We start from the raw sequence: 24,376 nt of genomic DNA on the forward strand, positions 1-24,376 counted from the left end.
TACTGCTATTACATGAACTTCACTGTTTTCTTTTTTATTGGAAACATCATTATTCTTTTTTTATGGATGTTTTATGTGAATCATAGATGTAACGTGGGTGTTTTCTTGTTCCATAAATGCATGCAGGCACGTAGACAATTTATTAGAATATGTCATCATTGTTTTTAGAAAAAAAATAATTTAGTTTTATATAATTTATGCCTATATGATTACGAGTGAGTATTCAATCGAGCTTAATAAAAAAATTAAATTATTTAAGTTAACGACTTATATTTTATCATTCAAAATATATTTGAAATTTTTACAGAGTATAAAATTTGAGTCGAGTTGTTCGAGTTTCTATATAAATTTAGTTGTAATTATTTATAATATTATGATACAAGTGGTTCCAATTTATCAATTTTCTCTAAGCATATAATTATATATATATATTCATGTTCTTTTTCACATTGTAATACTATTTATTAAACAAATACAATATAAAATTATAAAGGAGTCAAGAAATTGATTGGAAGAAAGTATTTATAAAAAACGATAGTTAGAAGATCAAATTGAATAAAATGAAAAGTGAAGGGACTAAATTGTTATAAATGCTTGAATCCATGACCCATGTTTTCATATAATTTGGAAAACATTTTTAACAATTTACATTGCTTCAGTGTTTTAGCATTACTAAATGCTTATGAGTTCCATTTGTGAGACATAGAGGAACCGGTGGTGCAGATTCGGAAAGAAATAGTATTGAAGATGGAATTTGTATTGTGAATATCTTGGGTTTCTTTCATCTCCAAAGCAATCAAGGAGTTTGGGGTTTTGGTATTAAGGGGTGAGAGTAGTTTGATTAAATTAAGGAGGATCCAACAACCCAGGCTTGGTGTAGTGGTTGTACTTGTAACCGTCTCAAGGCTCAAAACCTCCTTTCTCCCTTTGCTTCCTAATATGCACCTAAAGAAATTGAGCTGAGTTCCAACATTTATATGCAATGATGCTCTGTGTACGTTTGTGTTCCAATTTTCAGTTAACCCTACTCACCTTTCCATTTGTATTTAAACTTGTTTTTTTTCTAAATGAAGGGCCTGTTTGGGCTGGTTTGCCTATGATCCTCAGTTTTATGACATAAACAATATGAATTTTGCACAGAGCGAGGCTCAAGCTGTTCAGTACGTATGGTTTCTGTTCCTATGTCAATTTTGATTCTAGGTGCTGAGCAATACAAGCCAATTTGAGCATGATATATCCTTGGTGCTAGAAGTGATTAATCAGCACTTCCTACATGAGTGGAATTAACCATCATTGCATACAGCAGCATTGTGTATTTATCAGCATTTGGTCTAAAACTGACTTTCTATTCCTTGTTCCCAAACACAACCTAAATGATATGAATCTGGTTAGCAATGTGTAATTTGATATATGTTTCAAAAACGATCAGGAACTTGAGTTGTTGGATACACAAGTGTTTCATCATGGGGTTGAAGGTTGGGGTTATCCTGCTTGTCCCTAATGGCCTGGATTGTAGACCCCAATTACCTTGTTGCTTACAGTCTCCTACTTTATTTTTTTTTTCATTTTTCTTAAGTTCGGCATTAATGATTGTTCCTTTTTGCAGAGGTTAGAAGGATATTTGGTTAGAGCAACTAAAAAAAGTGACATGTTTGCACATATTTTAATATGGCATCTCCAGGTGTGAAAAAAATTATAAACTTAAGGAGATAGTTCCCTTTTTAAAGAGAGCTTGTGACCATCTTCACTTTTCGTTACATCAGTTTATTATCACCTGAGCCTTAATTTGTGATTGCAGGGCGAGGAACTTGAAGAGGGGTCATAGGCAGAAATATTAGCAGGACCGCCCAATGAAAGGGTTTGTCCATCTCAGACTTCTCTTTCTCTTGAAAGCATGTTGGAACTTGCTTTAATGCCTTGAAAAAATGGCTGGCTTGTGGCACATCGGTGGGCAGATTGCTACACAAATCTGCTTGTTAGGGGTATTAAACTTGATAGTGGAATACCATTACAATGGGCGGCAAAAGTTCCTATGATGATCACATTCTATGTCATTGATCGGGATGGTGAGGAGAATGACGTAAAGTCTCAGGCTTGTATTTTCAAGGTAAACTGTATGAGTTGTTCAAATTGACTTCCCAAATTTCATCTTCTACCATTAAGTTATAGAAACCTAAAGCCCTATTAAATTCTTTGTCCACCCTTCTGGGGTTGCTATGTTACTAATTCTGCAGAGCCGGATACGCTGTGAGCATCCTCCAGCACGGGAAGACACAAACCCCAACTCTCTTTCTTATTGTTAAATGATCCAAGCTAAAGCCAGTTGGTGATAAACGGAGGTCTCAACTTGAATATAAGATGTTCCTTCTCTCCAAGTCATAGCTCAACTAAGAGACATATCCAGAGAGAGTTGAGTAGCATTTGTGCATGTGCCGTGTTGCCGGAAAAGATCTCGACGACCATTCCTAATGTACTGTAATGAAGTCTTGACTGAATGAGTTGTAGTTTTTCTCCCTTGGTGTAGGTCGTGCCTAACACGCGAAGCAGAAGCCAAATGGGTGAAACAACTGATGGTGGTCTGCATGAGATTTTTCAACATGATTTTGGACCCGTTGGCTCTCCTAGCTTTGAAGCTGCTCGCAGTTCTGGGAGGCTTGTTCATATTGATTTTGGTTTCATCTTTGAAATATCACATGGTGGAAAGAGAGTGCACATTTCAAGTTGAGCCACGAGATGACTCAATTACTCGATCCATCCGGAATTATGAAAAGTGAAACATGGGATCACTTTGCAAGGTAAATTACTTCTATGCATATGATTCTTATCCCCTCTTTTATTTAGGTATTATGTTAAAATTAACCCCCATATTTGTCAAAATAGTCATTTCCGTTCCTAATTTTTTTAATAGATTAGCTCTCAATATTTCATTTTTTTTAATTGAAATAATCTATGTGGGATGGAAATCACAAATTGAATAACGATCAACAAATGTTGTTGTCGTGATGTTTTCACATGCGATTAATTATACAAACTGGGACGGAGCCAGGATTAAATATTAGTAGAGGTCGAAATATTGAATTTTTTAAGAAAAATATAATGACTTATTATGTATTTAAACTCAAAATTCTGAAGACAATGCCTATTTGTCTAATATTTAAACTTGCAATCACCTAAATTATTATTAAACTAAAAGGGTTGACAATCTTTAGTTTGGTTCTTACTTAATTAAATATTTAATAAATCATTTTATTTTTAATTGAATATTTATATTTACATAAACCAAAATAATAATAGACCAAAATTTATTGAATATAATAAATTGTTATAGGGGTCGGGCCCTTTTGGTCCTAAGGGAGCTTCATCCCTTATAACATATACTACATCATCACTTTAGTTGATACGATGCATGTCGCGTAATCACTTTAGGTGATATGACGTATATCATGTTATCTCCTTCGATGACGTGACACATATTATATCATCAATTAAGTACATGTGAAAATATTACATTAGTGAAATATGTTGATTGTTAGTCAATTAGCGGTTTCTATCTATAAAAACTATTTTAACTAAAAACTAAAATGTTAAGGACTAAAATACAAAAAGAAAATTAAAATAATTATTTTTGACAAAAATTAGAGACTAATTTTAACATCGTGCCCTTTTATCTATCACTCACGTCAATATGAATTTCGAGTTTGTTTGTGAAAACGCCTGAGCAGTTTGTGTATAAAGGGATACCTCGCCTCCCGTCGATACACGAACGGGATAATCAACACGGTGTTGCTAATGCTCGACAGTGGATTGCTATGCTTCAGCAGGGGCGATCCCACGGGGAATCTTCGCAAGAGATTTCATCCCGAGATGTCGGAGCAGGAGGCTGCCAATTTCATGAAAAGTGTGTGCGTAGATGCCTGCAATAAGTGGACCACTGCTGGCCATGACCTTATACAGTATCTACAGCAAGGTATTGAGAAGTAGAATGGTAAAAGTAAAACTTTACCGCTGACACTGATAATAACAATAATATTAATGGAGTTAATGTTGAATTAGCATAATAAAATAATATCTACATATACATAACAAGAGATTTGAAGACTAATTCATAGGCTCCATAGTATTAATTTATTAATTAATTAATTTATTTATTTTAATTAATCTGAGATGATTATAATATAATATATGTTCGAAAGACTCAATCATTTGAAAATGAATGTTTAAACACTCATACAGGCATTGTACTCTTATCTAAAATTTAAAAAAAATAACAATCATGCCTTTAATCATAAATGTCGCTCGATATGTGCTACTACTTATTAAAAAATTTATACAAAGCTAGAAAACGTACAATTTGTTTTACATGTGATCTCTTCACTCGACATGTATTAGGCTTATTATATATATAAAAATTTATTGATGTACTTAAGAACATTTATGTATTATATTATTTTATGTTGATTTTTGCATATATTATCAATTTTCTAAAATTGTTTTTTTTATTTTTTGTGTATTATAAATTTTAATTGTAATTTTCTATTTAAATATATTTGATCGTTTGTCCACGTTCAACTGCTCTAGTTGATTATCCCTTTGGTTTTCTTAAAATAAAATTTATTTGATTAATTAAATCTTAAACTATACATTTTATTTCTTTTATACCATGTACGTTAACAAATTATATTATATATTTTATTAATTAAGATGCACCATATTAATATTCAACTAATTATATTTTTAAAAACAACTAATTATCATCGAAGATTTTATATTTTAATTCTAAAAAAATATAAAAATAATTATTAAATATAAAGAACCTAGTTAGTTTACGGAAAATCATTAAATTTAAATAATTAATTTTATTCTAATTTCACACAATTTTACTAGCTAAATAAAACTTTTTAAAAAGAAAAATAATCTGATTTGAAGAATTTGCTGTATCCTAACCATAAACATTTGAAGATATAAAAAAAATATCATTACTCATCTTTCATAACATTTTGAAAATTCAAAAAAAAAGCTAACATCATCCAATCTACTATTTATATTTTTATCTCTTATATGTATTGTCCTCTTATACACTCATTTTTTTACATTACTCTATTAATTTAAAGGTTGAATTTTATTGTTTATCACTCTTATATCTTATGAAATCATGACAAGAAAAAGAAACAATATTCATGATTGTGATGAAAAATATGAACATATTTCGAAGAAGTTTGAAGAATTCAATGAAGAAGAAGAATATTTATTAGAATTAATTTTATGTAATGGGTCATTTAGGAATGCAGAGCCACTGTCAAAACAGTCTCCTACTCCGCCTTCAGTTTTACCACTACAGTCTTCCTCTTCTTCTCCTCATATAGGCAGGCATTTTGCATCCCAATCTTCGTCCTCGGCCCCTCTCTTTTATCTCTGACAGCGACTGAAATCGTCCCTATCTTGGCATATCAAGTACTGGCACTGGCATTACCTGTGCCCTACGTACATGGAGGAACCCTACACAAGCTCCACGAGAAGGAAAAAACGAGACGATAAACCCTCCATTTCCATGGGCCACTGAGTATCTAGCCACGGTTCAAACCCTCAGCCATTTGTTGTCCCAAGACATCTTCACCGTCGCCGATGAGGTTCAATGCAAGAGGTGCGAGAGAAAGTTCGAGATTGCTTATGATTTGGAACAAAAGTTCAATGAATTTGAGACCTTCATAGCGTAAAACAGGAACTCCATCAGGAGTTATGAAAAGTGAAACATGGAACCACTTTATAAGGTAAATTACTTCTATGCGTATGATTCTTCTCCCTATTTTATCTAGATATAATGTTAAAATTAGCCTTTAAAGTTTGTCAAAATAATCATTTTCGTCCCCTTTTTATTAATATATTAGCCCTCAATTTTTCATTTTGTTTATATTAAAATAATCCATATGGGATGAAAACCACTAAATAAGTAACAACCACTGTAGATTGTTGTTTTTATGTTTCCACATATAATTAATTATTGACATAACATATGTAACATAATTATTTTAGTTGATATGATACATATTATGTGATCACTTTAGATGATATAATATATATCATGTCAAATAATGACACATGTCATGTCATCAGTTAAGTATATGTAAAAATATTACGATATCAAAATATGTAGATTGTTAGTCAACTAACAATTTTCATCAAGACTATTTTGACTAAAAATTAAAACGTTAAGGGTTAAAATATACAAAAAGAAAAAAAGAAAAATATAATTTAAAATAATTATTTTTTACCTAAATTAGGGACTAATTTTAACATAATTCCCTTTTATCTACCACCCTCGTCAATATGAATTTCGAGTTTGTTTGTGAAAATGTATGCGCGGCTTGTCTAAAAAAATATAATATATGAAATTATGAATACATAGGTCCAAAAAGAATATAATATTATATTTTGAAATAATTATATTAAAATTCTTTGTTAATATTATCGCTCTGTCTTGAATATAATATCATTTGGTAAAAGAAATTGTCTCTGTATTTTTCCCAATTATTGGAATTTCCTCAAATAAAGGTATGCCTCAAAATATATCCGACAATAATTTACTTATTAATCTATTAATTTAAATAGAATATTATAAAATTTATTATGTTTTTTCTCAATTCAGTTTTTTAATTTATAACATTAAAATTAAAAATATTTAAATTTTATTTAAAAAATTTAATGTTTCATTTCATAAAATTAACAATTATATTAATTTTGAATATGTTTAAATTTATTTATTTTTTCTCAAAATCACATCCTTACATTTCCCATCCCAAACTTCGTTTCCACGGGGATATTCTTATGAAAAAGGAAAATTAAAAATAATTTAGAAAAAAAAACTATTTTCCCCCACCTCCTAATCTAAAGCTTAACGACGTTTGTATTTACGAAACTACCCCTTACATAGTAACAGTGTTCCCTAGCTGAATCTGACCGTTACTCGTTCCATCATCACCGTTAACATCCTTCGTCTTTTTCTTCATCTCCTCCAGCTTCCTAGCCTCTTTCCTCCACCCAATAAATTTACCAAAGAGCCCTTCCATTTCCTCCAACGTTTTACCCTGCGTCTCCGGATAACACGTGTAGAAAAACAACGTCGCCGCCGTCGAAATCCCGGCGAACAAGAAGAACACACCGCCGATCGATATCGCATTGTACAACGATATGAACGACATGGATATCACACCGCTGGTCACCCTGTTAACCGCCACTCCGATACTTGCTCCCTGCGCGCGTAGCCTCAACGGGAAGATCTCCGAGCTGTAAACCCACGTGATCGGCCCCATACCTATGGAGAACATCGCCACGTAGGCCAAAACCATCGTGATGCATAAACCAATTGCCCATGTGACTTTCTTGTCGGAATGACTGATTACGGTTAACGAGAATCCGAGCGTTGTCAGTGACGCCACCATGCCGATTATGCTACTGAGGAGCAACGGTCGCCGTCCGATTCTGTCGAGTAAAAACGTGGCTACCAAAATGAAGATCGTTTTCACGAATCCGACGGCTACGGTGGCGAGTAGCTTCTGGTCGGAAGAAGTGATCCCCACTTTCTCGAAGATCCTTGGACTGTATAAAACGACGGCGTCTATGCCGGAAGCTTGCTGGAAGAAATGAATCCCTATGCCGCAAATTAAGACGTGGCGAACGGCGGGTGTGGGGTATAAAAGTAATTCTTTCCACACGCCTTCGCCGTGGGATTGTTTTTGGATCTGAACGACGTCGTCGGTGCAGTCTTGTGGGATTCCGGCTGCTTGTTTGATGTCACTGAGTCTAAGCTCGGCTTCTTCAATGGTGTCCGATGTCTTGTCGAGGACTTTCTTGGCTTCACCGAGTCGGCCTTGCATAACGAGCCAACGCGGCGACTCGGGCATCGCTAAAACGCCGACGGCCAAGAAAACCGATGGGATTGCTCCGACGCCCAGCATCAGCCGCCACCCTAAGTCAGTTCTCAGCTTTGAAAATGCGTAGTTCGAAACGTAACCCAGTAATATTCCGCCATTAATGAACACCTACAAAACAAAATTTCATAAGTATACGCATACATACATATATATATATATATATATATATATATATATGAAAGACCAGAGTTTTAGTACCTCGGGGAATGAGGTGAGGAAGCCACGAGAGGAAGCGGGAGAGACTTCGGCGGTATAAACGGGGGCAATCATGAGAGCAAATCCGACGCCGATTCCGGCAACGAAACGACCCACCATTAAGAAAGCGTAGTTCGTAGCGAATCCCATGAGGAGTGCTCCCACGAAGAAAATGGCACCGGCGACGATTATAGTGTAACGACGACCTATCCAATCGGAGGTCCGACCGGCAGCGCATGAACCCACTAAACAGTACAGGTTGAGAATACCCGTAACGATTTCGGCTTGAACGTCGCTGATTTTGAGGTCCTTTTGTATGTAGATAATAGCTCCACTCATTACACCAATATCTACACACACATCATCCAAAAAAATCAAAAATCAAAACATAAAAGTTACCCAGATTTTTTCCATTCTTAATTAAGCTATGAACTTAACTTACCATAACCGAGTAAGATTGAAGTTAAAGAAGCAAGTATGGCGCAAGCGAAAGCATACTTGTTTCTTTTAGGTTTGTTTGCAGGCTCAAAATCTGCAAGAGTTTTGATGTTTGCTACAGCTGGTTGAGTTGAAAGGCCAGCCATGTTTGATAGCCTAGAAAAAGGAAAGGAAAATGGAAGAGAAAACTGAGCTGGTGATGGAAGGAAATATAGTAAAATTAGAGATTCAGAGGAGCCATTAATCTACTGTGCAGAGCCCAGTGTTGAGATGCGCAGAGTTTGCTTAAATAGACCACAAGGTTATTTCGTGAACCACCAAGTTGATTTTTTTGGTGAAGTTTCATTAAATTTTCTAAAATTATAGTACTAAATTTATTAAACTATTACTACATAATTATTACAACCTTATAATAATAATTAATAAGTTTAATTTTTATTTTATTTTTTCTTAAATTATTCTCTTAATAAACCATTAATACTGCTGTCTTATGTATGATATAAGACTCTTGCGCAAGCTAGCTGTGTTTATAATATTGGTACGATTGGATAATTTTCATTGTTCATTGTTTGGGCAAAACGTGAGATTTAGTTTTTAAAAAAAATAAAATTAAATTAAATTTTTTTAACAATTTCTACTTAAGGTGGAGGAGAATAACTTTGCTTTTAATAAGTATCGGACTCAAAATCTAAAAAAATATCAACTAAGAGCTTTTCGCTATTTATTTTAAAATTTGTTGACAATAAAATTTAATTTATTATTTGTTGATTGTTGTTAAACTAATTGTATTTTAAGCATGTGGTTGGGCTTATAAATTTATTATTGATTAAATATAAATGATGAAATTTTTATGTGGTCCTAAATGTATAATAGAATAACAATAAAAAAAATTTAATGTCATCATTTAATAATATCATCTAATGGTATTATTAATTTGTATATATTAATATAATAATAAAATATCAAATTATATAAAAAAATAAAACACTAGTAAAACTTTAAACATACTAAAAAGAATTAAAATCATAAATAAACGTGCATTTCTTTAAAATTTCATAAAAATTAGAATATCTAATGCCAATATCAATTATATCCTTTAAATACATATAAAATAAATATGTAAATTAAAAGTAAACAATTATGATTTTTGGGACAACTTTTGTTGACTGGTATAGACATGGACGAAGCTAAGTAGAGAATGGAAAATGTTTTTTTCCCTTAAAATTTATAGTCTTATGACATTTTAGATTAATTTTAAATTAAATTAAATATTATAATAATAAATATTTGATAAATTTTTATTATTTTAAACTTAAACAATAAATTTCATTTAATAATTAATCTTAATTATGTTTTTATATATATAATTAAGATTTTTTTTCCATCTTTCTTTATTTTAGGTCAATCAAGTCAACCTCAACCAGCAGCTTATCGAAGTGATCTCCACCAATTTGTCCAATTGTGAATCCATAATTATTGTTCCTGATTTCTCGGTCACAAAGTCAAGACAGCCTAATATATATAGGTTAAAGTATATAAATAGTCCTTTGAATATACAATACTATTTTATTTGGTTATTGAACTATTATAAATTATAAAATGATCCCTAAATTATAGAAAGTTATTTTGTTAAATCCACAAAATCATGACAGCATAATACATATAATATGATAGTGAAAGGCACCTTTATTGCAAATTGCTTACTTATTACATCAATAATTGAGTCTATTTTATTCATATTCTTCACAATATTGAATTAATTATTAAAAATCTAAAACAACAAATATTTCGCAATTGTTTTTACAAGTTTGCACGTATACTTTTCTTGTTTCTTCAACGTCAAGGAATTATATATATATATATATATATATTTGAAAAGAAAAATCAAATTTTATGTTTAAAAATTATAATTATATATCTATTACTATTATTTTAATATTTAATATTTAAATAAAGTGATATTGAAAAAAATGAGACAAAAATTAAAGTTGATAAAGTAAATATAAATATAATTTTATACTCATCTCTTTTGATTCCTCTTAATTTTGTATCATCTTCGCTCACCTAATATACATAATAAACGTATTTAAAAAATAATTTTGATAATGTTTGTGTTGCATATATTGATTGATTTCTGAAACTTTTGAAATTATGTTTCATTTAAAGATATATGGTATATTTGAAACATTATTTGTATTTAGATATTATGTAATAATTTTATTTTTTTAATCTTTTTAACTTGTGTTAGAGTTATATTTTAATTTATCAATTAAAAGATAATGATGATTTTTTATTATTATTTTAATATTTAATTAAAAATAAGTATATAAACTACACATTTTATTCACTTTAAATGCCTAAAGTACTTTTTCCTCGAGATATATTTTCTATTTTTATTTTAAATGTTTGATCCGTCATGACCGTTAAAAAACTATTAATCACTCAAATCTATGATTTGTGTCACGTTTTATGAAATTACGACTGTTACACACAGCAGGTGTTCTCTTAGGGTTTGAAGTTTGGTTGTCCGTGGCTAACGTAGTAGTATGGGAGCCGTTAAAGTAGATTTGAAGAATTAGGAATCCTTTGGGATATTTTTTGGTATCCATCTCTTATCTTATTCCTTAAAACGGGGTTTATACTTTATAGGAAGGAATAGTCGGGAGTTAGAATTATATATATATATATATATATATATATTATATATAATATATATATATATTAGTATGATCATCCATTTTAATTTATTGATCTTTTAATTTAAATAGGGTACTACAAAGGCGATAATGACTCTTTCAATCCAATTTATTTCATTCACAAACGTTAAGATTCGAATTTTTAGCCTTGCTTAAGTGATCTAGTGCCAAATTCTACTACGCCAACGGATTGTTGGTGAGTTAGAATTAAATATTAAAAGAGATAAGATTATTTTATACAAAAAATAAAATTTTATTGATTTAAATTTAAAACTAGGAGGAACAAATATTATTTAACTAATATTTAAATTTAAAAACCTAAAATATTATCATCGGATCCGTCGGTTATTCGTGTCATATTATTGCATGATTTTATTATAAAAAGAGTTAAACGAGATATTTTATTTTATTTTAAAAAGTTTGATATTGTTAAAAATGTTTAAATATTACATTAAAAATATTAAATTTATATAATGATAATAAAAATTATATATTTAATGGGTTTTGATATGATTTGATCTAAGTTTAGATATTTTAATTGGGAGCGAAACGGTGTCGTAATACTCTAAAAAGAGAGTAATAGAATTACAAATGAAATTTGCCTTGTGAAATTTTGGTGTTTTGCTTGGTGAATCCAACTCAAGTGCCTTCGAATTTTGCTTCGCTGCCAATATATCTCTGCAAATCTATTTGCAAAAAAGTCTTTCCTCAACTGCCGACTCCAATATTTGTCCTTTTATTATTTATGGTAATATTATGTATTTAGTCATTTAATTATTTTTATAGTTTTATTTTAACTATTTAATTATTTTTAAAAACTATATTTAAAATTAAGTTTGAGTCATTTACAGCTAAAAATTTAACGATGATATTAATATGTAACCATAAAATAATATCATGTCATCGTTGAAAAAATTAAAAAAAATTATCATGTCAGTAATTTTGTTCTTTTTTAACGACGAATTACTAAAACAAAACTTTAAATATAATTTTAAAAAAAATTACTCAAATGTCCAAAACAAAACTATAAAAATAATTAGATGACTAAATATGAAGTTTACCCTATTTATTAACCCCATTCATTTGTGGCCTTTGATATAAAAAAAATTAATTTCATTTTTTATATTCTCGTTTGATCATGTGGTCGGAACTTGGAAGTTCGACTTTTGTTCATAGAAATAAAATAGAAGTATATTTTACAATTAATTATTTATCTCTTCGAAAGAAATATGAACCAAACGACTTCGATAGTAAAGAAATAGTTGTTATTCCTTAAGATTTTGGGTTCGAATACCACGAGTGCGATAGGTGTGAGTGTTCAATGTCAAATAATTGAGAGTTATCTTTGAAAAAATATCTTGTACTTACTCTATATTAAAAAAAATTCTTCGAAAGGACGTCTATAATAATAAAAACCATTTATTATAAATAATTATTACTACGTTGTTACAATAAATGTATTTTTTTAATAAATTTATTGATCATTTTATAATAATATAAAAAATTGATAATTATTTTATAACCATTCAATAAAATTTAAGTCATTTCAAAAAATTTAAAAATTTAAGGGTAAACTACACAAATAGTCCTTCGACTATAGGATGATGCTTTGTTGAGTCTCTTGACTATTAAAAGTTATAAAATGATCCCTCGACTATAGACTATTGCTTTATTGAGTCCCCAACTATTAAAAGTTACAAAATGGTCACCTGACTATTTAGTATGTTCCAAACTCATAATTTTCTGTTAAAAAATTAACAACAATCTAAGATGAATATTAACTTGTTGACTGAGATATAATAGTTTTTTTTAGATTATGAATCAGATTTTATCATATCTCAGTCATCAAGTTAACATTCAGCTCAGACTATCGTCATTTTTTTTAACATAAAGGACAAGTTTGAAATACACTAAATAGTTGAGTGAACATTTTGTAACTTTTAATAGTCGGGAGACTCAACAAAGTAATACCCTATAGTCGAGTGACCATTTTATAACTTTTAATAATCAAGAGACTTAACAAAATCATCATCCTATAGTCGGGTGATTATTTGTATACTTTATCCAAAATTTAATAATTATTTTATAACTTTTAAAGACAACAAGACGTTTGCTCACTAATGAGTAATGACTACCACAAGAGAAGAACTATGAAAGCAAAGTTGTAGTTTGAAATTTATTGTTAATTTTCTACCCTCTCAAAATCATATGTTAGAATTCTAATTATATATTTATATAAATTTTAATATATTAAAAGTTTATATTTATAATTAATATATTTAAATTTAATCGTTATATTTTAGTTTAATTATTCTTAATCTTTATATTTTTAGATTCTGAAATTTAAATCCTAACTATTATAGTGAGAGTTAAAATAAAATTCGTAGTCTTTATAATCTTTTAGATTTAGATTATATAGTCGAAGTTTTTTAAAGATGTTATAAAAATAATTTGAGATACATCAGATTTTGATATGATATATATGATATCATGTATTTATAATTTTCATGATTATTATGTTTATAATAAATTATTATTATTATTTTAATTGGTGAAAATAAATAAAATTACATCTCAACTTTTGTGCTATTCTTTTACCGTGATATCGGATTTATGATGACAGCATAAGAGTTTGTTTGGAGAACATAAATGGGTGTATTTATAGATCCAATGTCTTCTACTTCTTCTTGTTTTCTTTGTCCATTAAATATGCTTTCTCGGCTTCAGGAATTGCCAGCATGATAGTATTCAGCTTGAAGTTCATCTCCTCCACCTTCTCCAATAACCTATCGTTTGTAAACATGCCACTGCATACACTTTTTATTGTTCCCCAGCTTTCGATTAACGGCAAACCAATTATAACTGCCGATCCCAAGCTGCCCCATGCCATGGCAACCACGGCCCACAATGTGAAATACCTCACACCGAACTCCCCTGCAGGAATGGTGAGTAGAGGCCAGAGGATGACGATGACAATCGTTAAACCAACACCCCATTTCACTATCCATGATTTGGCTTTCTTCAGTTTCTCCTCTTTGAACTCTTCTTCATGCAGTTCAGTTGCTTCCTTCTCCACCATTGTTATCTGCCTGGTGGTGTCCCAGGTATAGTTTTGAGGCCATAAAAGACTGCACACGCCGTGAATGGCTCCACCTGTAAGTATGGAAACCAGGTTTCCGGCGAGCATCGGTGCGTTCCGACCAGTCGTGTCGAGGTTTACTCGGCCATATTCGACGCTTGCCACTGATAACCAAGTGATGATTCCGAATATGCAACCGATGATTGCTCCTAGGATGGCTCCAATGGCGTTTGCTTTCCTCCAGAGAAGCATGAAAGCAATGGGGAGAACTGCTGAGCCGATGAGAACTCCCATGGCGAGATACATCCAACCCAGTGAAACTCCGGCCTTGTTTAATATTACAGCGAACAATCCCATGAAACAGCCGAAGCCTAAGACGACAGCTCTGGAAACACGGAGGATTTTTGTCCCGTCGGCGTCTGGGTTTATGTAGGTACGGTAGATGTCGTATGTGCATAATGAGGAAACAGCGATTAGCTCAGAGGAACCAGCAGATGTCACAGCCCTATTCATGATCAATGTAACATCATGTCACATGTTGAAACAAAAAAAAAAAGAGAAGAGAAAGAGATGGTATTTAACCATCATCATTCTCTTCACTTATCGATGCGGGATTTAATTTTCCATATTGTTTTAGCATTTCTAACTGTAACTTACATGAATAGCATTGTAAGGAGAAGAAGAGACCCTCCTTTTCCCATCAAAGCTATAGCAGTGGCAGGAGGAACCAGTCCACGGCTTGCTTCATCCATTGTTATTGGTAGATCAAGTGCCAGTGCTCCAAGGCCCAATGATGTTGCCAATGAGAATGGCACCGCAAACCAAACAAGCCCTCCCAATAAGTACCCTTTATGTGTCGATGAAGGTCGAGCAGCAATGGCACTCACCCAGTATCCCTAAACAAAATTTCACATTGACCAAATGTAAATTGAGACACTTCTGATTTGTAAACCACAGTTGATGAAACTTACATTGTCAACAAAAACAGTGCCAAAATTGCCAACAATGTTTATAATCCCAAAAACAAGACCCCCTGAGCTCATGATTGTGAGATAAGACCCTCTGTAGTTCCCGGAAATCGGACCACAAGACTGTCCGTCGTGCGAAATCGGCTCCGTGCATGCTCGTAACTTGCTGGCAACTTCCTGCAGATGGTGGTGTATGATGCTGGGGCTACCGAGCTTATCGCTAGCCGTATACACTAGGTATACGAAGATAACTAATACCACGTGAACTAGCATCGATCAAATAACAAAGGGTCAATTTTTATACGCCTAAAAATGAATGTCTAATGAATTGAGAGCCATGCATACCGATGACAGAGTGTATGTAGCTAGCCAAGAAGGTGGCTTTAAGCCCTCCTGCTAATGTATAAACAATTACCCCAAGTGGTATTAAGAAGCTAGCGGCGTACATGTTCACCCCTGTAAGTGCATTCACCACGGCGGAACCACCGAGTAGCAACATCGCCGTCACGATGATGTTCGTCATGAAGCAGAACGTAAGGAAGACGATATGTGCAGCTTTTCCCCATCTGAGGTATGTCAGGAAAAAAAGGAAGTGATAAGTAAAGATGTTGTATCGGTGTGTGATAACGATAGTGCTTACCGAGCTTTTACGATCTCGCAAACCGTATGTGCGTAGGGAGCCTTCCGTTTGATCTCAATGGCCATAACTCCGAACAGTAGTACCTATTGATCAGCACTGGTTTAAATATACTAGAGATCTTTGTGCTATTTCGAAATTATGGAACTTGCCTGGATTGTAGCACCACTAGCGTACCAAAAAGGACCACTGATTCCATACTGCCAAGCAACATTGGAACTTTGCAAAATGGTAGCAGCCCACGTCCACTAGAGACATACAAGCATTAGAAAAAAAGGGTCTATCTCAGTTTGCAGATACAACAGACGATACCGATAGCTTACCTGTGATACGATCACACTGGCGATAAGCCCTGTTTTGACACTCCTTCCGGCTGTGTTGAACCACTCGGACGTGTGGCGTGAACCAACATATCGTTTCTCTAACCACACCTGATCATGTCAATCATCATATGATGAAGTCAACAGCAGATGGCATTCAGAAAGGTTGTTGAATGATTGATGATTCAAAGTCACCATGAAACCACAAGCTATCAGCAACTGACTTACCAAGAAGGAAGTGAAAAAGGCGAAAAAGGCACCGAAGGCGAGGATGACGGCGTAGCCGAGGCCTTGATTCAGCACTGCTTTTCCTTGGAAGAAACTACTCTGCCTCACACACCCTATTCCCTGTTGGAAATCATAGTAGCTGCCTGAGAACTCCAATGGAGGACACTTTTCACTCATACTTGAATATTCTTCAGATCTATCAATATTTCAAACATCATTAGGCTTAGTGCTATACAAGAAACTTCGAAAAAGATGCCCAAGAGACTACAAGACAAGATGAACAACCAACCACAGCTTTGCCTTGTTTCGTCCGGAATCTGCCCAAGTCAAACTAAAACACTGATACCTTAACCACATGTTATATTCGGTATATATATATATATATTTGAAAATATCTCAACTTAAATAATTTACTCCTCTATTGATTTTTTTATTATTATCAAAACATGCAGTTGGTCCTTGTATTTCAGCAATGTTTGAGATTTAGTCCTTGTATTTTACAGTCCTTTCGCTTACTTGTATAGCAGAGTGTTATGAGCCTTAGTGTAGGATCTAGTCACGAGTCTAGACGTCGAAGATTTTCTACTCCGACCTATGGTTAATCAGAGAGACAGATCCGTCCTTGACTAAACTCCCTCTAGGAATAACTTTTTAATTGAGTAGTTGCTTCTTTTCTTTATTCAATATTGACAGCCTTTAATAGGCCTTTAGTGACAAAGGAAATAATCCTAATGGAAATAAAATAAAGATCCCTAACATATAGAATCTTGATTAGCAAGATCTAATGTAATAGAGGAAACAAAAAAACTCTAATTTACTGCCCTCTATATATTTATCGTCTTCCTTCTCTGACATTGCTTTGAAATAAGGCATCCACATCACAGAGCAATCTTTTTAGCGTTGGGATTGCAGACAAAATGTTGAAAAGCTGGGTTCTTAATGTACTCACAAAGGCATGGCTGCTGCTCGTTCAGCTTGCTGCAACAATTGGCCAATGGAGCCACCCAAATGAGCGCCGGCATGCAGGGGCTAAGCTGTAGGGAATCACATCCACTGTCTCTGCCATGATAGTTTCACCGGAAAACAGCGCCACAATGAGTGCCACCACACACAAGGCAACAAAGGACCCTCTTCATCTTTGATTTTTTTCATGCACATCATGGTAATATAAAGGAAGCATTGTGAAGTTGAATGGTATTTGGTGCATTTTGGGCACGGATTGTGGCAACGGAGCTGGATTGGAAACTGTCATCAGCATTTTGACAAGGAATCAGAATTACGATACATTTGATCAATAAATACTGTCCCACACTTGGGACCTCTAGTGTCGAAGTCTAGATTTTATTATTAATGGAAGTAAAATAAATTTACTTTTTATTTGATTTAATTAAATTAAAGAATAAAATATTAATAATTTATGTTAATATTATTTATTTTTTTAATTTTTAAATCTACATTATAAAACATTTGGTATCATATACATATTATTTGTGAAATTTAGCTACTTTCATTTTCTGTCACCATCTAATTAAAAATTATTTTTAAAAAATCGCAATTAAATGGTGACCAAATTGATTAAAGAATTAAAATTTTCAAATTAAATTAAATTAAATTAAATTAAATTAAAAATATAACCATATTAATAAAATAGGTAACTAACAAAGACAAATATATAAAAATATACCAAATTTTTTAATTGCTACATCACCCTTTCCTTGAATGAGAGTGTCATCATTGAAATAGTTAAATGATATGATTGACAAAATTAAAAGATTGATGATGATCATATTATAATCTCCAATAACTATGCGGTCATATTTACAATTAATCCTTGAAAAATCAATAAGTATTGTTATTTTACCAGGGGTGCTTTTTCCTTTAATGGAGGTGGCCAACCATCACTGAATTAGCCCACCGTAGGATAGTGTATTTTCCCATGGGCTACAGTCTTCGTGCTGGAATGTTCAAAATGGACTAGATCAGAAGTTCCACAAACAGCGTCGGCGTTTATTCCGGCAACAGCACAAGGACACCATGCGAAACAAAGCTGGCTCTTGCAAAGTATCAAGGGAAATACAGGACTGCAATGGTCAAAAGGTTTGCCCCTGGCCCTCAGTGGGATTGCTGCATGCACAAATGGACTAAGTAAAGACGCAAATCAATTTGTGAAAGAAAAATCAATACCGTAAAGATATGAAACAGTCCATAAATGATTATCAAAGACTACATGTGCTGTTAAAGAACATTATACCATCCAAACTGGCATTACAAGCAAACATTAGCAGCCATTAATCTTCATTCTAATACACCAATACTCTATCTTGAAACCTGGAAATTCATCAACTCACCTCTGCCATTGGGAAAACAAAATGCACTAGGGAAGATCAAAGCAACATTGAGCCAATAAGCCACACGTCTATGTTTTATAGAGCAGAAAGCACTAATACACATATCACACAAACTTTTTCAACGCTGTAATGGGTAATAAAAAAAATCAGAGCATGCCCAAAAGCAAAACTTTCGAAGCGGATCAGCAGAAATCCAAACAAAAATGGAAAACAGATACACAAAATAGCTAAGCATGTAACTAACAGAGACAAAAGCAAACAAAGAAAGAGATTATCTGATAAAATAATCCCCGAAACAGTCCCAAGATACACAAACATAATCAAAATCCAAAAGCCATCTTCGTAAATCTGGGGATGCAGCTTCAGATTTTTTTAGCTTTTTTCCCCTTTTTTGAGAAATGTGCAGAGGCACAAAACCAAATCATCCATTGCAAAATGGTCTTGCAGCCTGCATATCTCTCTAAAAAGAAATGCTAACACCATCGATCTCTAATTCATTCAATAAAATAAACTATTCAAAAGAAAAAAGGAAAAAAAAACAGTAAATGTCTGAGGAAGTTACTAATAGACGCCTTCGAAAAAAAGAAGAAGGCGTCATCAGCGAGACCCTCAGAAATTGATTTTGATTTCGGCCTCCCATGAATCAAATAAGCACCTTTAATCTTCAGCTCATTTGGGATTAATGAAGGCCACCCCCAATCCGCCAAAAATACAAATGAAAGACAATAAAGAAGAATCTGGGCTTATGTTTTCACTGTTTTCGTCTATGGTTGGAGGGTTTGGGAAGTTCTTATAGTGTGTATTCCGTGGAGGAGGGGGAGGGGGGGTTTCAAAAACCCTAGATCTCTCTTCGCTTAACCTTTCCTTTTTTTATGTTTCAGCCCTTCATTTACTTCGATTTTAGACTTTTGCTCTTTTAGCTCTTTTCTTTTCATGTTTTTGCCCCTAAATTTGCGATTAATATATGTATGATTATTTTAATAATTTAATTAATTGAGTCGATAATTGATAATTTAATTTAAATTGATTGAGAAATACATTATTCGAACTGTTTTTGTAAATAATAAGATTTAACTAAATTCATACACACGTGTAAATAAAATTGTTTAAGTATATATCATCTTTGAAAAAGAATTTTATCTTTTATAACTAAGATCACTCCTTGAATGCATTATTGGGATTGGTTTAGGGTTTGAAATAAACGGCTGTTGCAAAGTATATGTTAGGGTTCATTAAGAAAGGGCTAATGGTGGTGTCCTTTCAGTTTCATTTACAAGGAAGAGATGCCTAAAATTGGCTCAATAAAGTATATGGATTTTTTATTTAGCCTAATATAGTAACTGATTTATGATATTTTTTATAGTGGCGTGGAATTCGTCACATCGAGTTGATAATATAAAAAAATATTTTTTATTTTAATTTTTTACTTTGATGTGATAGATTTTAATAAAAAATTATATTTTATTAAAACTCATCACCTCAACGTTACGAGTTCCAATATATTTATAAAAAAATGTTGTGAATCTCAAAATATAAACAGAGATGCCTTAGGCTAAATAAAAAATATGTTATCCTTATTGGGGGAAAAAACCATGCCCCAAAAGAAGAAAGGAAAGAGAGAAGCAAAGCAAACTCAAACTTCGAGGGCTACTATGTTTATATTTTAATTAAATAGACATATCCACTCAATAACAATACTTATTTAAATACATATCAAAAATTTTAAAGTTATTATAAAAATAATAATAAAAACTTGTGGTAAATGAATTGTTGTTATTTATTAAGGTTTCGAGTTCGAACATCATGAATGTGAGTGGTACGAATCTTCAATATCAAAAGATTGAGAGTTATCTTTGAACATATATTATCTTATTCTTATATCAAATTATCAAAATAATAATAATAATTAAATATTAATTGATTGAGTTAATATTTATTTATAATTTTACATAAAGGAACAACTATATATGAATGAGTAAATTGTTTTCCAACAAACACATTTATTTTTCGGGTACAAGTACAATCATGAATACAAAACAATATCACAAAAATTAAAGATTAATAATTATAATTTAATTAATTAATCAATCTAAATCAAATACCGTTAATATTTATTATGAGTATGTTTTTAATTTAATTTATTTATAAAATTAAAATTTAATTTTAAATATTATTTTTAAAAATTAACATATTATTTTATTAAATTAAACTGATAGATTAATTTATTTCTCTTGATCAAGAAGGAAGTACTCCGACAAATAAAAGTGAGTAGTTGTATTTGACCCCAAAAATCAGGGGTTAACCCACCTTTGGTTCACAAAATTATGACAAAAGTTTATAATTTTCAAAAGAGTAAATTTCACAAATGCCCTCAAATTATGGACTTTATTTTAATTTTGTCTCTAAAGTTTTAAATATTCTACTTTAATCTCTAAACTAAGACTATCATTCTAAATTAGTCATCAAACTTTTTAAATATTCTAATTTCATCCCCAAACTATACGTATATATTAATCAAATCCCTTGTTAATATAATCGTTAAGCCAGGTCATATTTTTTTTTTTCAAATAAAACAAAAATTAGGTTAAACTGTTGAAATTAATTATATATTTGGATGAATTTGGGAATAAAATTGAAATATTAAAAAGTTTAAAGACTGATTTAAAATGAGAGTTATAGTTTAGGGACATATGATGCATTTAACTCTTTCAAAATAAAAAGACTTGAAGTGTCGCCTTCAAGCTTGGAGCATAAGATTCAGTCAGTCGGCACTCGCAAGATTTCTCAGTTATCCAAACCACATCTCAGATTGACTTTTAACCATGCCAAAGCTCCCTTATTTTCTTCGGGACTGTACCTTTTGCGCGTGAAAACTGTAAAGTGAAAACTAGGGAAGTTCTACCATAAAGAACACATTGCTTCCTGCGTTTTCCATGTCCCAGTTTTCATTTTTCTCATGCGTGCAAGCTATTCTCTCAGTTGCCTCTTAACCGTTTAAGGTTCTTCATTCATCAATCCACTTCACCATATAATCCCATCACTGATTGCTTTCTTCTTCCCAAACGCAAATCTTCTTTCTTTTCTGTTTAGGGTTTCTAGATTTTCTCCTTTTCTGTATTTCTGGGGTTTTTTCTTTTCTTTTGAAAAACATTAAAAAATCTGTTCAAAATCCCTTTTTTTCTTCTGATTTTGTCTAGTTTGGTTAAGTAGAGAGCTTGTTCCGATTTAGTAGCTAATAAAGAAGTGATTTTTTTTTTTGGTCATAAAAGAACGGATATTTGTTTGGTTTTGATCCGACAAAGCTATGGGAAATCGTACGAGCAAGAAGACAACTGAAACATCGTCATCGTCCGCTATCAATGTTAGCAGCAGCTTGCATTGCTCGACCGAACTAACTTCCTACGAAGCTGCTTGCAAACTCAACACGGAGCTGCAAACGTTCGACACGAACGTCCAAGCTCGAACGAATCAAGTCATCGACTCACTCGCGGTCGGCGTCGAGGTCCGAGCGCTTTCGTTCGATTCGCTAAGAGATGTGACCGAATGCCTTTTGGAAATGAATCAAGAGGTCATCCGGGTTATCTTGGAATGCAAGAAAGACATATGGAAGAGCCTTGAATTGTTCGAGCTCGTCGAGGAATACTTCGAGAACAGCTTGAAGGCACTCGACTTTTGTTCGTCATTGGAGAAGTGCTTAAAACGCGTTCGTGATAGGCAGTTGCTTATCCTCGTCGCATTGCAACAGTTCAACCAGGAAAGCGTAAATGGTGGCGGTGACGGCGGTGAAATTAAATACACAAGGACATTGGAAGAATTGAAGAATTTCAAGGAGGCCGGCGATCCGTTCACCGAGGAATTCTTTCGAATATTTCAATCTGTTTATAGACAACAAATGACAATGCTTGAGAAATATCAGCTTCGGAAGAACAAGCTCAATAAGAAGATTAAGTACATTCATGCATGGCGGAAGATAACGAGTATGATATTTGTCACTACATTCGCTGCGGTTTTGATCTGTTCGATCGTGGCGACAGCTATGGCTGCTCCACCGGTTGCAGCGGCTCTGGCAGCTGCAACCTCGATCCCGTTAGGTTCGACGGGGAAATGGATCGATTCCCTATGGAAAAACTACCAAAACACTTTGAAAGGACAAAAGGAAGTGATTAGCTTGATGCAAGTAGGGACTTATGTGGCCATTAAAGACTTGAATAGCATCAGGGTTCTCGTCGATCGGCTTGAGATCGAGATCGAGTCGATGTTGAAAACAGCGGATTTCGCAGTACAAGAAGAAGCTGTGAAAATCAGGGTGGATGAAATCAAGAAGAAACTGGAGATTTTTATGAAGAACGTGGAGAAAGTGGGGCAACAAGCTGATATTTGTAGCCGAGACATTAGGAGAGCGAGGACTGTGGTTCTTCAAAGGATCATAAACCATCCCAACAACTCATAAAATTTCAGCCTTCATTTCGATGAATGTTGTCGAAAATAACGACGATAACGATAATGATGACAACGATAATAACGACCACGACAACACAAAAACAATGATATTGATTGATTTCCAACGTTTCTGGAATAATACATGTTTGTTTCAGGTTAATGTTTTTTAAGACAATATTTTATTTTGTTCATAGTTGAGGTTTTTTTATTATCATTTAGGAAATGTTCTTTTATTCCATGTAATTATTGAATATTTTCAATAGTATATAGTTTCACACTTCCATTATTGTTTTTGTTATAGGACTCGGAATAGGTTTCCGATAATTTGTCAAACGACGTTCTTTTACTTTGATTTTTTTAATAAAAAAATACGAATCAAGTGATATCGATAGTAAAATAAATATTGTTATTCTTTGAAATTTCAGATTCAAGCACTGAATAGTAAAAGTATGAACGTTTAATGTCAAATAATTTAAAGCTATCTTTGAATATATATACTACGTTGTACTTACGATCTAGAATAATAAAAAAAATCACTCCTCTAAACGGCCTTCTATTTCTTTTATCTCAAATGCAGGATACAAAAGCGTTCCTAGCTATCTTAAGGATAAGGGAAAGTAAGGATTTACCCTTAAGATAGGTCGAGGCCCATTCAAGCTCCGCATCCTACCCCATTGCTCGTTTGGCAATGCTACACCTAATCAAAATAACCTCCCAAATACTCCTAAAAAAGGAGCACACTGAAAGAAAATGTAGGTCCTGGTCTCAAGGCCATCACAAAACACACACTTATTATCCACAACAAGTCGCATATGCGATAATTTATCTTTGGCGGGAAGCCTCCCCAAGATGGTCAATCACCCAATGATCGCGTGTTTAGGGATATGGAAAGGGAACCGCAAAGTCCTATGCCAAGGCACCTTTGGACTCTCCACTCTAATTTTAGACCAGATCCAGCTGACATTGATGGAAGCAAGATTAGGAGTAGCTGCAAAGAGAGGACGAGCTTCATCCCTCATGTCCAACAGCTTTCGAATGCTCCAACTGGCATTAGGCTTCCTCTTAACGTGCCATAAATCAACTCCTCTAAAAACATAGG

General features: G+C 32.9%; 5 protein-coding genes and 1 pseudogene across 7 annotated transcripts; 2 read left to right on the forward strand and 4 right to left on the reverse strand.

Annotated features, from left to right (window-relative positions):
• Positions 1 to 2,402: 2,402 nt before the first annotated feature.
• On the forward strand, positions 2,403 to 4,006 carry LOC120214835 (phosphatidylinositol 4-kinase alpha 2-like). Its single transcript, XM_039212637.1, has 2 exons — positions 2,403 to 2,795; positions 3,723 to 4,006. Exons 1-2 carry the CDS (start codon positions 2,734 to 2,736, stop codon positions 3,979 to 3,981), a joined length of 321 nt encoding a protein of 106 aa, XP_039068568.1. The 5' UTR covers positions 2,403 to 2,733; the 3' UTR covers positions 3,982 to 4,006.
• A 2,829-nt stretch (positions 4,007 to 6,835) lies between these two features.
• LOC120214923 (polyol transporter 5-like) lies at positions 6,836 to 8,809 on the reverse strand. Its single transcript, XM_039212726.1, has 3 exons — positions 8,566 to 8,809; positions 8,127 to 8,473; positions 6,836 to 8,036 (listed from the first exon to the last, which is right to left on the reverse strand). Exons 1-3 carry the CDS (start codon positions 8,705 to 8,707, stop codon positions 6,921 to 6,923), a joined length of 1,605 nt encoding a protein of 534 aa, XP_039068657.1. The 5' UTR covers positions 8,708 to 8,809; the 3' UTR covers positions 6,836 to 6,920.
• Positions 8,810 to 13,823: 5,014 nt separating this feature from the next.
• LOC120214922 (urea-proton symporter DUR3) lies at positions 13,824 to 16,824 on the reverse strand. Its single transcript, XM_039212725.1, has 8 exons — positions 16,490 to 16,824; positions 16,265 to 16,372; positions 16,094 to 16,189; positions 15,945 to 16,027; positions 15,650 to 15,870; positions 15,308 to 15,570; positions 14,994 to 15,232; positions 13,824 to 14,841 (listed from the first exon to the last, which is right to left on the reverse strand). Exons 1-8 carry the CDS (start codon positions 16,664 to 16,666, stop codon positions 13,935 to 13,937), a joined length of 2,094 nt encoding a protein of 697 aa, XP_039068656.1. The 5' UTR covers positions 16,667 to 16,824; the 3' UTR covers positions 13,824 to 13,934.
• A 695-nt stretch (positions 16,825 to 17,519) lies between these two features.
• On the reverse strand, positions 17,520 to 19,674 carry LOC120214833. Of its 3 annotated transcripts, none has more exons than XR_005524904.1 (3): positions 19,493 to 19,674; positions 18,351 to 18,961; positions 17,520 to 17,734 (listed from the first exon to the last, which is right to left on the reverse strand). XR_005524904.1 is itself a non-coding variant. In XM_039212634.1 (2 exons), the coding sequence occupies exons 1-2, from the start codon at positions 18,938 to 18,940 to the stop codon at positions 18,396 to 18,398; spliced, it is 321 nt and encodes a 106-aa protein (XP_039068565.1). In that variant the 5' UTR covers positions 18,941 to 19,672; the 3' UTR covers positions 18,334 to 18,395. The 3 variants fall into 3 exon arrangements, 1 of the variants encoding a protein (XP_039068565.1); XR_005524905.1 differs by having other exon boundaries at positions 18,351 to 18,613; positions 19,493 to 19,671; XM_039212634.1 differs by lacking the exon at positions 17,520 to 17,734 and having other exon boundaries at positions 18,334 to 18,613; positions 18,838 to 19,672.
• LOC120215051 lies at positions 19,381 to 19,517 on the reverse strand (annotated as a pseudogene).
• A 2,444-nt stretch (positions 19,675 to 22,118) lies between the features above and the next one.
• On the forward strand, positions 22,119 to 23,287 carry LOC120214827 (UPF0496 protein At4g34320-like). Its single transcript, XM_039212628.1, has one exon. The coding sequence runs from the start codon at positions 22,142 to 22,144 to the stop codon at positions 23,285 to 23,287; it is 1,146 nt and encodes a 381-aa protein (XP_039068559.1). The 5' UTR covers positions 22,119 to 22,141.
• Positions 23,288 to 24,376: the final 1,089 nt, after the last annotated feature.

The sequence above is a fragment of the Hibiscus syriacus genome, unplaced genomic scaffold (genome assembly GCF_006381635.1).
Source record: "Hibiscus syriacus cultivar Baekdansim isolate YM2019G1 unplaced genomic scaffold, ASM638163v2 tig00110109_pilon, whole genome shotgun sequence".
Lineage (NCBI taxonomy): Eukaryota > Viridiplantae > Streptophyta > Magnoliopsida > Malvales > Malvaceae > Hibiscus > Hibiscus syriacus.

Excerpts from the sequence above, each read along its gene's own strand:
- LOC120214827 (XM_039212628.1), top strand. The coding sequence starts at position 22,142 with ATGGGAAATCGTACGAGCAAGAAGACAACTGAAACATCGTCATCGTCC.
- LOC120214923 (XM_039212726.1), bottom strand. The coding sequence starts at position 8,707 with ATGGCTGGCCTTTCAACTCAACCAGCTGTAGCAAACATCAAAACTCTT. Across the intron at positions 8,474-8,565 it reads TTCAATCTTACTCGGTTATG|ATATTGGTGTAATGAGTGGA; the intron begins GTAAGTTAAGTT and ends ATGTGTGTGTAG. Across the intron at positions 8,037-8,126 it reads TCCTCACCTCATTCCCCGAG|GTGTTCATTAATGGCGGAAT; the intron begins GTACTAAAACTC and ends TTTGTTTTGTAG.
- LOC120214922 (XM_039212725.1), bottom strand. The coding sequence starts at position 16,666 with ATGAGTGAAAAGTGTCCTCCATTGGAGTTCTCAGGCAGCTACTATGAT. Across the intron at positions 16,373-16,489 it reads CCTTTTTCACTTCCTTCTTG|GTGTGGTTAGAGAAACGATA; the intron begins GTAAGTCAGTTG and ends TGACATGATCAG. Across the intron at positions 15,571-15,649 it reads CTACATACACTCTGTCATCG|TTCACGTGGTATTAGTTATC; the intron begins GTATGCATGGCT and ends GATCGATGCTAG.
- LOC120214833 (XM_039212634.1), bottom strand. The coding sequence starts at position 18,940 with ATGTGTATTAGTGCTTTCTGCTCTATAAAACATAGACGTGTGGCTTAT. Across the intron at positions 18,614-18,837 it reads TTGTTTTCCCAATGGCAGAG|CAATCCCACTGAGGGCCAGG; the intron begins GTGAGTTGATGA and ends TTGTGCATGCAG.
- LOC120214835 (XM_039212637.1), top strand. The coding sequence starts at position 2,734 with ATGACTCAATTACTCGATCCATCCGGAATTATGAAAAGTGAAACATGG. Across the intron at positions 2,796-3,722 it reads ACATGGGATCACTTTGCAAG|TTTGTGTATAAAGGGATACC; the intron begins GTAAATTACTTC and ends ACGCCTGAGCAG.